Here is a 14,643-nt window from a genome sequence, read left to right on the forward strand (position 1 = left end):
CCGACTAAACATTGAAATTTAACTATTATAAAGTTTATTTTTTTAGATTAAATTAATTAATTTTATCAACACCGTACTAGATAGTATATTTACTCTTTAAAAAGCACACATTTTACAGTATATTAAACTACGTGATTTTAGCTGACTAAGTTATGTAAGTATATAAATATGTCGATAAGTACTGATTTGGTCAATTGTTATAATGTGGAGAGATATTGTTGTGTCGGATTTCAAAACATTAAGGGTTGAAAACTGGAACGAAGCGATTGCTGATAGATCTAGATGCAGACGGATGCTACAGTAGGCCAATGGCCGCGTAGAGTAAGTTATTGCATTAGAAAGATAAATTCAAAAAACATGTTTGATAAATATTTTGATTGCATTTTTTTATGTAATTAATTTGTATGTCAACGTTATCGCACCAAATTCAATAAATTACCTGTCGTTAGAATTTTACGCTACGTAATAATATCTTGTGACACTCCAAAAGACCGTTTCAAAAGCTCCGATACAAATATTGAAGTTTTTGAGCGAGTGTAAATAATAAGTTGGTGTTATTTTGACAGCTTCCTGTTCCGCTACGCCGATGATTCCTTCACGTCAGCCTTCGTCTCAACCGTTGGAATAGACTTCAAAGTGAAAACAGTTTTCCGGCATGACAAGAGAGTGAAGCTTCAAATATGGGTAAGTTCATAAATTATTTCATAGCACTAACAGGACGGCGTTAAAAATGTAAGAACAAGAATTTTCCCGGGTATCTTTTACCGTTGTTTATGTATTGTCCAACAAATTATTTTTTAATGTTGTTTCTGTAAGCTCAGTGTTGTAGATTTATTTTTATCCACGTTATTCAATAATATATTATTTTATCTTACTTTTGCAACGATGAGCTTTAAACACGTTTTATTTATTTATTAAAACAAAAAAATATTGATTTGATAATCTTTAATTTATATACAATAAACTAATGTCATAAATAAAATAATTTGAACATTTATTTGTATATAGCTCTATTAAAGTTACCCCTAAAATTTGACTGTACACGACCGGTACAAATTTCTTTTTTTTTTCAACAAAATAATTATATTGGTTTTGTAATAAGTATATTGTTCACCAGTATTGATATTAGGTACTATAGATAATATGGAAACAAAAATAAGAGAAAGATGTTTATCGTTTCCTAGCCTTTTTTTACCTACTTTCTACGATCAACTCGTCTATTTTAAAATAAAGGTGCTAAAATTATAACCATAATGCCTTTGAATGATTATTCATTTCGACCGATGGTAAATGAACGCAGACTAATACATTTACTGATTTTGCTGCCAAGATGCAGCCAGATGAAATTTATATATTAAAACCAAATATCAGTAAAATTGAATAAACTTGACGAAATATATTTTTATAAATCTCACAGTGTTAACTGTGTTAGTAAAAACATGTTAAACGTGATATTTATCAAATATAAATAATATAAATGAACACTGTTGATATATTTCCGATACATTATTTTATATGTTCTGTGATTATTGCCGTCAGTAATATTGACCATGTAGGTTTGCTTAATGATATTATTCTTTCTTTAATTCTTTGTTTTTTTGTCATTTGCCCTTGAAGATTGTGACTTTTTTCAAATGGCCTATTTATATTGATTCTTGCATTCCACCGTCAGTAGGTATTTATAGGGCGGTAGTGTCTTTCACTTGATTGAACTATCATGTAAGCAACATCTTTCTTCCGTGCCATCCAAGGAGATTTTCACTGACGATGGTAATAAGAATAAAAAGAAAGATAATCACCACATAGTTAATATAGTTGTAGTCATAGTTAATAATCGTTCATAGTTAATAAAGATTAATTTAAAAAGTAAGCCTTTTATTCACCTAAAATATCCACTCTGTAAACTAATTTCTCATAATTCATAATATTAATTACCACAAAATACTTTTTTATATCATGAAATTTTTCATCAACCCAACAGATACACAACTTTTAAAAAAAGTTTTGTAATTAACCGCAAAGTAAGGCACAGACGGAGTCGCATTATGTATGTCATTCCAGTATGAATACGACCTTATTCAGATTTTTTAATAATATGACAATATTATTATCATTCAAAGTGGTTTCATTGCTTTTCTAGTTTGACCTACTTATTTTAAAGATGTTCCCTCTAGGCATGCCATCCCGGCTTTTATAATACCTGAATAATCAAGCGCTTTTAGCAGTGGACTGTAATTTTAAGGTGCTGGTGGATTACGGATCTAAAGGGGTGGGTTTACATAGGATGCCACACACTGACCTTTATGTTGAGAGGGCTGGCACGCGTTGGAGCCGGTTTGGTGTTCACACAGATACATGCACTGGTAAACGGACGGTTCGGAATGTCACTTGGTTTTAAGATGAATGATGATGACAAGTTCAGGGTAATGATAGACGCGACGTTCGCTCAAACCGTATCAGATTTTCAAACATATGCGTTTTGAGTCACTCTGTAGTTAACATGGCCTCGTTCCTGTAGTAATAGATAGATCGCGATATCTTTAACAACCCTACGCTCTCGATTGTCTTGAAGTAACTCTAGCTAACTTTTGAATCAGTCTGTATAATTCAATTAATCAATAAACGGTGGTTTAGCAGTAACAGGCCTACACACACCCGTTTTCTTGAGCTAAATGAATGTTATTCGCAATCACGGTCGTCTCATGACCCGTAATTTCTGGTTGCCTGGTTCTGTGACAATAATAAATAAGAGTGTGAGGTAGGTGGGGAAATAAGTAATGATGGCCACAATATCTTTCCCAACCTATTCTTCAGATTTATAAGAAAAACAAAAAAACGGTACTGTTCGGTTATGAGGAATACAGCGGAAAACACATTTTGAAAATACCCGATATACTGGATTATTTGTTAGTTTAGGTAAGGTTAGGTAGGGTTAGTTTAGGTTAGGTTTGGTTAGGTTAACCTAACAAATAATCCAGTTTATCGGCTATTTTCAAAATGTATTTGCCGCTGTATTCCTGATAACCGAACAGTGCCAAAAAAACTATTAATGAAACCAGAACGATATAAGTAAGTATTATTTTTACGTGATTTCATTACAATAGGCACGTATGGATTTTTATAATGTATATGTTTCAAACGGTCTGAAATTGGGTCGTAGGATAATTAAGATCACCGATAGGCTTCATTTTATTGTCATCAATCTTCGTTGAGAAAACATACAGCGTTGTATAGGCTATTTTCAGACAATGAATCATCTCTCATCTCGTATTATACCGCTTATTATCTGCACACTATAAATAATATGGAAATTGCGTTTTATCGTCAAACACTTTCAATCATTGTGATGAAAATAATCTCCTCTTTTTACTATTACGTTAGGGTTGAAAACGGGGACAAACTTATCCAATAACAACGGTAAATACTAAATGTATTTGAATCAATATACATTTAATAAATGGCTATAATAATATGAAAGTTATTAAGGTCAATATAAATCTAAATTAATTTTCAAACCAACTTCCTCGACTGATATTACGTCGTAAGTTTGCAGTAAACAAGAATTTATTATTTGTTATTTTCACACAAATTAATGATAAATACGGGACATCATTTGACTTTTTGGCATTGCGTTATTGTGTTGGTTGTTTTAAAGAAATTATTTTACAACATTCGAAACCATTCCTCGTTATTAGTTAATTAATTTCCTTTATTTTGTTAACTGTAATTCATGGTGGAACTGCATTGTATTGTTGTTTTTATTTAATAAAACGCAATTTTTTATAGTACTTATTCCACTTTTAATTAATATATTAGGACCGGTTTCGTCCGCTTCAGTGGGACATTTTCGACTGAATACATTTTTTTTAAAACAATATTTATCAAACAAAATTCAAAGCGATAGAAATAATATAACAATAGGTACATAATAATTATCCGTCCAATAATACCTTCCCAATAACAGACTAATTTAAAACTAATGAGGTTGGACATTAATATTTCATACTACGTCAGGGGCATTAAACAAATTATTTAAAATATTAACAAACCACAAAATATGAAACAATCTACACTTACAATAACATTAATATCAACAAATAATTATAATTAGTCAAAATTAACAATAATTTTTTTTTTTTTTATAAAAAAATTAAATAAAATTATCAATTGAAGTGAGATGGAATAAAAAACAAATACAACCAAAATATGAGTCAGAATTCAATAAAAATAATAAATAATGTACAATATATAAAGTTATGTTATGACAATCCCAAATATTAAATAGGGTACAATAATGGAGAAGACACAAAATATATTTGATCATTTAACAAATTAGAATTGGGCAAAAATTTATACCTATTAATTTCTAGGATTTCCTGTTTATCCAATTTTATAGATTTCTCATTCAAATGCAGGATTTTAAAATTTTTACTGATATTAAAAGAGTGATTATTTAAACTTAAATGATTTCCAAAAGCTGAAGATTCATTACCATTTTTGGCACAGGCTAAATGTTCTTTGATCCTAGTATTAAAGGATCGTCCCGTTTGTCCAACATATTTGGCATCACAAGAGTCACAACTTAATAGATAAATTCCACTTTGGTTAAGTTTATCTAATCTATCTTTAGTATTCACCAGTATTGAATTCAAATTTTGTGTGTTGTAAAATGTTACATTGAAAAGTTTTTTATCTATTTTTCTTGAAATATTTTCAGACACTCTTCCTAGGAAACATAATTTAACCCAGCGTTTATTAACACTGGCTTCATCTATCACTAAGCCAGAAGTCACATTTAATAAAGCTAATTTTTTAGATTTGTTGGCCAGAATGCGATCAATCAAACGTGAGTCATAACCGTTATTAAAAGCGATTTGTTTAATCGTCTTTAACTCCAAAGCAAAACTATTTTCGGACATAGGAACCATTAATAAACGATGTATAAAAGCATGGAAAACTGATAATTTATGTGAAATATAGTGTCTAGAAGAGTTATTAATAATGTTATCACTGAAGGTATCCTTTCTAAAAATGCTAAATGTATGTTTGTTATTTGTAATATTGATTGTTAAATCCAAGAAGTTAATTGTACTGTTCCCTAGTTCCATTGTGAATTGAATTGACTTATTAATACTATTTATGTCTTTTAAAAAAATATCTAATTGTCTTTCCGTGCCTGACCACAAAGCTAAGATATCATCTACATATCTATACCAGTAAATGATATTTCTAAATGAATTTAAATTGCTTATCTTAGATTCGACTATATCCATGAAGAAATCTGCCAAAATAGGAGATAAGGGACTACCCATTGCCAAGCCATTAATTTGTCGATATATGCTTCCATTGAATTTAAAGTAATTCTGATCTATGCAACATTCAATCACAGACTTTATGTCTTTAGTCAACAATGGAATAAAATTCTTCATGTCTATAAAGTCCAAGATTGCTGATTTCAAATCCACTATTGGGACACTTGTGAATAAACTCACGACATCAAATGACACGAGTTTCGCATTCACAGGTACCACAACATTTTTGATTTTATCAACTAAATCTAAAGAATTCTTTATTGTAAATTTTGGTATAAAATCTAATTTATGTTTGAATAAATTATTACCCAATTTAGCTAATTTGTATGAAGGCGCAGAATTAAAAGAAACGACTGGTCTCAGTGGTAAATTTACTTTATGGATTTTTGGTAAACCATACAATCTAGGACACTGCGGATTCATTTGTTTATATGCTCTTTTCAACCTTTCAGTTGGTAGGCATGCATTACAATCATTTATTAATGATTTTACTGTTTCTGCACTAACCATAGTGGGATCACGTTTCAAGACAACAAATGATGGGCCCGACAAAAGATCTTCCATTTTTTCCACATAAGTACTCTTATTCATAATCACTGTGGCGTTGCCTTTATCTGCTTTTGAAATCACTAAATCACTAAATTACAAGATTTAATTTTATTTTTAATCGATTTTACAGCACTAATTTCTGGATGATTATAATTATTATTATTATTTAATTCCTTCTTTAAAACAGTAGAACACAAGTATCGCGTCGCCATGTCCGACTTTAAAGAGATGTCAACATCAATGGCCAAGTTTTCTAAATCTTTATTGGTTACCTGAAGATTAGGACAATATTTAAGACCTTTTTCCAATAAAGTCGTTTCATCTTCATTAAAATCCACAGTTGTTGTGTTCACCAATCGTTCAGAAAATTTTATTTTTTCCTCAATTATATTAACATTCACCTTTAACGTAGTTTTTACATTCACCAATCGGTCAATTTTACTCTTTTGAGCTATAAAGGTTTTATGTACTACATTTTTAATATGTGATCTAATTTTATAATCCAGGGTATCAAATTCGATTGGATGTAATTGGCTAGTCAATAAATTATGAATAAAGAACACATAGACGCTCGACGAATCTCTGGTGTTGTACCATTTCTTCATTTCCGATTTGATCCAAGCGAGCTGCGCAAGTTTGAGGACTTTCAACGCAATCGGAGATCCAGATTTTGTTTTTATATTCACGTACTTTGGCACAACCTTAAGGCGAAGACATTAGCGATTGAACCAGATGTGTTGTGATGATAAACTCTGTTTTAATTTGTATTTCTTATACAAGACAGTAAGTTTTGCCGTACTGGCTTCTTTAATTTCCTTTATTTTGTTAACTGTCAATTCATGGTGGAACTGCATTGTATTGTTGTTTTTATTTAATAAAACGCAATTTTTTTATAGTACTTATTCCACTTTTAATTAATATATTAGGACCGGTTTCGTCCGCTTCAGTGGGACATTTTCGACTGAATACATTTTTTTTTAAAACAATATTTATCAAACAAAATTCAAAGCGATAGAAATAATATAACAATAGGTACATAATAATTATCCGTCCAATAATACCTTCCCAATAACAGACTAATTTAAAACTAATGAGGTTGGACATTAATATTTCATACTACGTCAGGGGCATTAAACAAATTATTTAAAATATTAACAAACCACAAAATATGAAACAATCTACACTTACAATAACATTAATATCAACAAATAATTATAATTAGTCAAAATTAACAATAATTTTTTTTTTTTTTATAAAAAAATAAAATAAAATTATCAATTGAAGTGAGATGGAATAAAAAACAAATACAACCAAAATATGAGTCAGAATTCAATAAAAATAATAAATAATGTACAATATATAAAGTTATGTTATGACAATCCCAAATATTAAATAGGGTACAATAATGGAGAAGACACAAAATATAATTGATCATTTAACAAATTAGAATTGGGCAAAAATTTATACCTATTAATTTCTTGGATTTCCTGTTTATCCAATTTTATAGATTTCTCATTCAAATGCAGGATTTTAAAATTTTTACTGATATTAAAAGAGTGATTATTTAAACTAAAATGATTTCCAAAAGCTGAAGATTCATTACCATTTTTGGCACAGGCTAAATGTTCTTTGATCCTAGTATTAAAGGATCGTCCCGTTTGTCCAACATATTTGGCATCACAAGAGTCACAACTTAATAGATAAATTCCACTTTGGTTAAGTTTATCTAATCTATCTTTATTATTCACCAGTATTGAATTCAAATTTTGTGTGTTGTAAAATGTTACATTGAAAAGTTTTTTATCTATTTTTCTTGAAATATTTTCAGACACTCTTCCTAGGAAACATAATTTAACCCAGCGTTTATTAACACTGGCTTCACCTATCACTAAGCCAGAAGTCACATTTAATAAAGCTATTTTTTTAGATTTGTTGGCCAGAATGCGATCAATCAAACGTGAGTCATAACCGTTATTAAAAGCGATTTGTTTAATCGTCTTTAACTCCAAAGCAAAACTATTTTCGGACATAGGAACCATTAATAAACGATGTATAAAAGCATGGAAAACTGATAATTTATGTGAGATATGGTGTCTAGAAGAGTTATTAATAATGTTATCAATGAAGGTATCCTTTCTAAAAATGCTAAATGTATGTTTGTTATTTGTAATATTGATTGTTAAATCCAAGAAGTTAATTGTACTGTTCCCTAGTTCCATTGTGAATTGAATTGACTTATTAATACTATTTATGTCTTTTAAAAAAATATCTAATTGTCTTTCCGTGCCTGACCACAAAGCTAAGATATCATCTACATATCTATACCAGTAAATGATATTTCTAAATGAATTTAAATTGCTTATCTTAGATTCGACTATATCCATGAAGAAATCTGCCAAAATAGGAGATAAGGGACTACCCATTGCCAAGCCATTAATTTGTCGATATATGCTTCCATTGAATTTAAAGTAATTCTGATCTATGCAACGTTCAATCACAGACTTTATGTCTTTAGTCAACAATGGATTAAGATTCTTCATGTCTATAAAGTCCAAGACTGCTGATTTCAAATCCACTATTGGGACACTTCTGAATAAACTCACGACATCAAATGACACGAGTTTCGCATTCACAGGTACCACTGGTAGCCAATGATATATTAATATTTTGTAGTTGTGATCCTTATCGTCACAACTACAAAATAAAGGAGAAAAAGCTGAGTCTCTCTAGATGGGATGGAATAGAGTACAAAGTTAAAGAGCTGAGCATGAGACAAAGGCAAGAGCCATGGGTTGCGTGCATCCTTTTCAAGCTGAACAATAAATACTTCCGTAACCTCGCAACTGACAACTGGAAAAAAAAAAATTAGAATATAAAAAGGAATTGCACGGCTGAAGGCACGTGCAATCTATGGTTAAAAGATGTAGTTATTAAAGTCCTGGACGCCACACGGTCTTGATACCGTGAAAGAATATAATTATATTACAGTGTGGAAGAAAGGGGAAATAATAAATGAAAGAGCGATTTATGTACCGAATATATGAATTTAATATTCTAATTATATATTAATTGAATTGATATTTATCTGATAGAATGCCGTTTAACATTTAATAGAATGACAGCTATTTTGGGTTACAGTCACATCGAAATATAACTTACAAATTACAAAAACCGTTACCTTCCCAGACAAAATTCAACATAAAAAACTCTAATATTGTAGAATTAATAAAAACTTTGTTCCAGAATCATCCCTGAAACTAATATACAATTATTATGTGTGCACTACTGACTACGTAAAATATTAAAATAAAATACTGTAGGGTGATGTGTACATGTTTTCTACGAATACAATGGCTCTTGTAACAATATTTGCTTACCGGGATGCGTAAGTAGGTATAAAGCTCGGTATTGTGTTGAGTATCTAGTTAGGGATTTCGGGACTATTTTTTATGAAAAAAACCGATTTTTTGAAGCGTGATAATGTGGTATCTTATTACTATCCTCCAGTTAGTACTCTTTATTTGTTAATTTAATCTATGTACAGCAAAGAACTATATTTTTTTAATTTCTGTTATTCTAAATGGTAATAATTGTTAAGAATAGTATCGAGATATTAAGTAACTGAACAATTTTGAATTTTTGACGCATAATATCAATTTTATAAAGCCTAGATTAAGGCCGATATAATATAGCTTTCAGCAAAAAAAATCTGCAAATTAAATGTAGTTTGGATAGTCTACATCGTAAAAAATTGCACGTTTTAATCAAATCAAGACTCCACAAGACCACGAGATGCTACTTACGACATATAAAAAAACAACACAAATACAACTGCTTCTTTGTTAGATCATTTTAACATGTTTTAAATATTTTATAAAAAATATGTTAATTAAATGAATGTAATATACTTAAGTGCCTAAATTTTTTTCTCTACAAGCCATTTGAATACAATATTAATAATTTGTTGCGAGCTGATGACAATATATCTGTACTGGGATTTAGTAGATAGAGCATTAAAAAAACAATGTAGCAAAATTACGTTTTAATTTTCATTAGCTACCTAAAATTATAAAACATTTTTTTATTAAGATAAAATAAAAAAATACCTCAGTACATTTAGTTATTTATTATACAAAAAATTGTGTTTGAAAAGGTATTTTATAAATTTCGTAATGAAAATAAATGTACAAAAATGGACGAAAAAATGTTTTAAGCATTATTATAAAATAACAAATAAGTATTTTTGAGACATAGGGTGTTTATGCTTGAGTAAAGTTGATTAAAATTGTCCAAGAAATTTGAATCTGATCTCTTTGATAAATGCGAAGAATCTGATAAGTATTGCAACTTCATTTGGTAATTAAATCAATAATACAGTTTTTAATAGAATAATATACTTAGCTAAAATATCATTAAACACGTTTTTTGATATTAATGATAATATTATATTAACGACATTATTTTATCATAAAAATATGCATAGATTTTTTTAACCATGGTTGATCAAGAAAATGATATAGACCTCCATAGAGTAAAGGTTGTATAACCAGATTTTTGTTTTTACGAGAAATGGATGATAGCCACTTGCTACCATTAGCTACATACTCTGGGTTCAAACACACACTGTAAAATAATATGTAATTTTTTTCCAGACCCCGAATTCGAGCCCGAAACCCATGACTAACCATAAGCCTAAATCATAACTGCAGGACGTAAATATTGAAATATGATATTGTAATTTATATAATATAATCGTTTTTAACATTCTGTAAATGAGGTCTCATTTACTAGTCCTATTTTATTACAATTTTGCAAAAATATTTTGTATTTTTTTCTCGTTTATTTATGTTCTTAGTAGTTAACGGAGGACATGCCAAGCTAAAACTCTCAAATTATATACGGTTGCTGTGAAAATTATATACACGAAATCCTTGGGATATACATGGGTACTCCAATGTAGGAAATAAAATGAAATTAGGTCGGAATATTCAAATTTTGTCCAATTTATTTTTTGACATAGTGAGAAAATGCGATATTTTCATTCCTCTTTTGTAAAAGCGTTGTGTGTACTAGCAACAAAACAAACACGTCGTTTCTTTTATCACCTTCATAATGTTTGGCGTTCAGCAAGATGGCGTCTGCCTTAGCGATTACGTGATTAGTTGAAATGGATTTAACGCTTTTGAAAATAAGCTTACGTGATTGGTTCACTATTACTACCCATACTAGTAGGTTTTTGCAAGATTTAATGTTGAATTTGATTATTATAAAAAAATGGACTTGATCACCTTCTGTGTAATGTTTGAATTCTGTTCTGTATGTGTGTGGTGGTGTGAAAACTAATACTATTTTTTAGTTATCTGCTACTTTTATTAATTTTTTCCTCATCATCTCAATCAATTTATTCACTTCAGTTATTCATAAAGAAGAGCTTAAAATATTTTTATATATTATACAGTCTACAGAACAACCCTCTTAATATGATTATCCGTTTATTAAGTAGCGAATATTAAATGATGTGATGATCATTCTGTATATCAGCAAAATACTCCGCCTAAATAAAACGTGAAATCAAAATGTAATTAGCAAGGGGAAGATTCGGCCTACCGTGCTTTCATAATGAGTAAATACTGAGACGAAAATAGAAGCTTCATTAAAGCTCGCACGAGTATGAGGCTGTATTTCAAAAAGGCTAAACCCTATAAACAGTCTGCTACAGGTAGATAAATTTATTCATCTGTTTACTAACAGCAGACGCATATACGCTGCTTTACATGTCAATGCCTTGTTTAATATAATATGCAATAAATAAGCGAAAAATAATCAATATTGTAAAAATATTATGTATTAAGTCATTACATTAACAATTATTCATTCATTTATAAAAAAATATATTGGAACTTTATAAACAAAATCAAGTTTTTATTTAAACAATAAAATAGCAAATTATATAATATCTACATAAACAATAATCATTTAATGATAATGTATAAACAATAAAAAAATAATGTTGGAAAAGAACAAATAACAATATGATAACATATATTATATTACATGTAAATAAGCAACACAATTATAAAAAAAGGAAGAAAAATACATGTTGAATATATATTCAATACACAAAATTCATTTACCATAATATTACGTAATGCTTTAAGGCTTTATACAAAATACGCCAATGAACGGAGTTTTTCAAATAAATGATGAATCTTTGGAATTGGAGAAGGTATAAAATAGTTTGATTTATTCAATAAAAAAAAAACAACACGATAATATGTGGATCAATTTTTTGTACGCCGTCTAGAGATTCGGGATTATAACCATGAGGTCCAGTAATTATATTATTGAACACACTTCAGATATATACCTATAAGAAGAAATCTTATTTGAAAAAAATACAACCCTCGACGGGTTTGAACCTGTAACCACTAGATTCGCATTGATGTACTTTATAAAGTGTAATGTTAATAATATTTATTGTGCAAATCCAGTGGTTACAGGTTCAAGTCCCGTCGGGCATCGGTTTTTTTTATCAAATATTTATTTTCCTATATTACATCTTTTGAATTATTCGTCGATTAAAACAAATATTTAATTAATAATAATATTATGTTAATTCACAGAATATTGTTAAAATGTTATAATATAATATGATGCCAGTTATCAGTGGCAAAGACTTTAACTCTTTTTCAAGGCTTTTTAGGTACCTACACAAGATGTAAGAATGTGATGAAAATATTCTATTTGTTTATAAATTTTTGGATTAAGGCTATACCTCAGTTGAGGCACGGTCTAAAAGGATCGTGGCTAGGCGATGCGCAGATTGCGGGTCGCGGATGCAAATGACGCATGCCGAATGAAATATAATTTGTCATATATAAATCCAACATGCGTCCATTTAATGTTCTATTTATTGTTCTATTAGTAACAATAATAATAATATATTCATTGACATGTTTTCTTTTTCAAGTAAATGGGTAACGTTTTTAGTCATCTTTACACGATTTAAGAATTAATGCCCCCGTCGCCATCAATAAACAAATTGACGTATTCACACCTCGACGTTCGCTCTCTGAATGCCAGCGAGTCCAAAATTTCGTCGCGCCTATAGTTGAAAATTATTTGCCGTTTCACTGAAGTGTCGTTTTAAGCCAAATACACCTGAAAAAAATATTTTGCGTTACTATTATTGTATTTATATTATAACACATGCCTAAGTGTGTATTGTTGTTTTTTATTTATTATATTCGTTTATGTACTCCCATTCAACAGGAAGTCCTTCGCCACTGGCAGTTATAAAATACATATTGTGTACGATATGAGTAATAGATGCTAAGGCTTTCATCGGCATAGCCTATAATAGTGAGAAATTACATATTTAGTGTGGGACTGAATGCTCTGAATTCCGATGTGGGGTTAGTCGGTCAATATACCCAACCCAACACGGTGCGCATAGGTGAAAAATATTTCTTACTATTGAGGGAGAGTGTAGTGCTACCATATAATTAAATTTTTAACGTGTTTTAAATAATCAATATTATGTAGATGTCTAAAATATTAAAAAAAGTAATATCTATTTTAATACACACTAATAAAACATGTGTCCAAGAATTTCGTGCTATTGTGATAGATTACATTATGGTTATATTATCATTGACAATAATTGGTTTAATAAGTTCTCTCCGCATGTTTTTTTTTGTAAACATTATAGATCTAATGTATTTTTTATTCAATTAAAAAAACACCAATCTAAGAAATAAAATAATGTGCTTAACTTGAAATCCTTTTTATTTATGTTAAATCGAGCTTTGGTACAGTAACGGTGAGTCATTGTGAATTATAAATAACACATTAAACTACATAATATTATAATGATAAAATTAAACACATACATCATGTGCAATAATACATTACAAGTGTCCCATTGGACGCATATGTTAAAACAACAACGCATATATATTTTTTTTAATAATTGTAAAGTTTGGTTAAGGATTATGCTACATACCATTCAGGCCTATGGCCGATTGCACAACCGTCCTCCAGGAATCTCTATCCCGAGATCTCTATCTCCGGTTGGTCACACTCAGGCATCCCTTTTTACGATATCCACCCATCCTCTCCAAGAGCAGATAAATTGCACCTATCGTGCTTTGTCACTAGAATATAATTCCAGTAGTACTGCACATGTCCTTAAGATAGTAACCTATCATTCAAATCCAGTCAAAATAATGGAAAATTTTATAGCATTATAGTAAATATATTATTAACATATAATTTATGAGCAGAATGCTTATTAAATCTATGATAATAATAGTACCTATATACTTAGATAAGTACTTCAAATAAGTAATTTTTTGATAGCTCATTCGATACACTAGTAGGAAAGAATCTGGTGCTGTTCGGTTAAAGCGGATACAGCGGAAAACGCATTTTGAAAATAGCCGATAAACTGGATTATTTGTTAGGTTAACCTAACCAAACCTCACCTAACCTAACCGAACCTAACCTAACCCAACCTAACCTAACCTAAACTAACCCAAACTAACAAATAATCCAGTTTATCGGCTATTTTCAAAATGGTTTTCCGCTGTATCCGCTTTAACCGAACAGTACCAAGAATCTTTGTTGTGTATTTTACTATTCAGATAATCACAAGGCTGATTCAAATTATGGAATACAAATGAGTCGTTTTTTATGACGATAACCATTATTGATAACGATTCGTTGAAAGTAATTACAGAATATTAGTTTCAAAAGGTACCAATAGATATATTTCTAATTT

The 14,643-nt window shown here is 29.7% G+C and overlaps 1 protein-coding gene across 1 annotated transcript in view; it reads left to right on the plus strand.

Annotated features, from left to right (window-relative positions):
- Rab3 (RAS oncogene family member Rab3) overlaps window positions 1–14,643 on the plus strand; it is a 77,665-nt gene that overhangs the window by 50,736 nt on the left and 12,286 nt on the right. Inside the window, exon 3 of the mRNA XM_085952575.1 lies at window positions 567–684. Within this exon, the coding sequence (XP_085808701.1) occupies window positions 567–684 (118 nt within the window). The remainder of the gene's footprint in view (window positions 1–566; window positions 685–14,643) is intronic.

This window comes from Rhyacophila brunnea, unplaced genomic scaffold (genome assembly GCF_057557595.1).
Source record: "Rhyacophila brunnea isolate RB1 unplaced genomic scaffold, BYU_Rbru_1.0 scaffold_3, whole genome shotgun sequence".
Taxonomy (NCBI): Eukaryota; Metazoa; Arthropoda; class Insecta; order Trichoptera; family Rhyacophilidae; genus Rhyacophila; species Rhyacophila brunnea.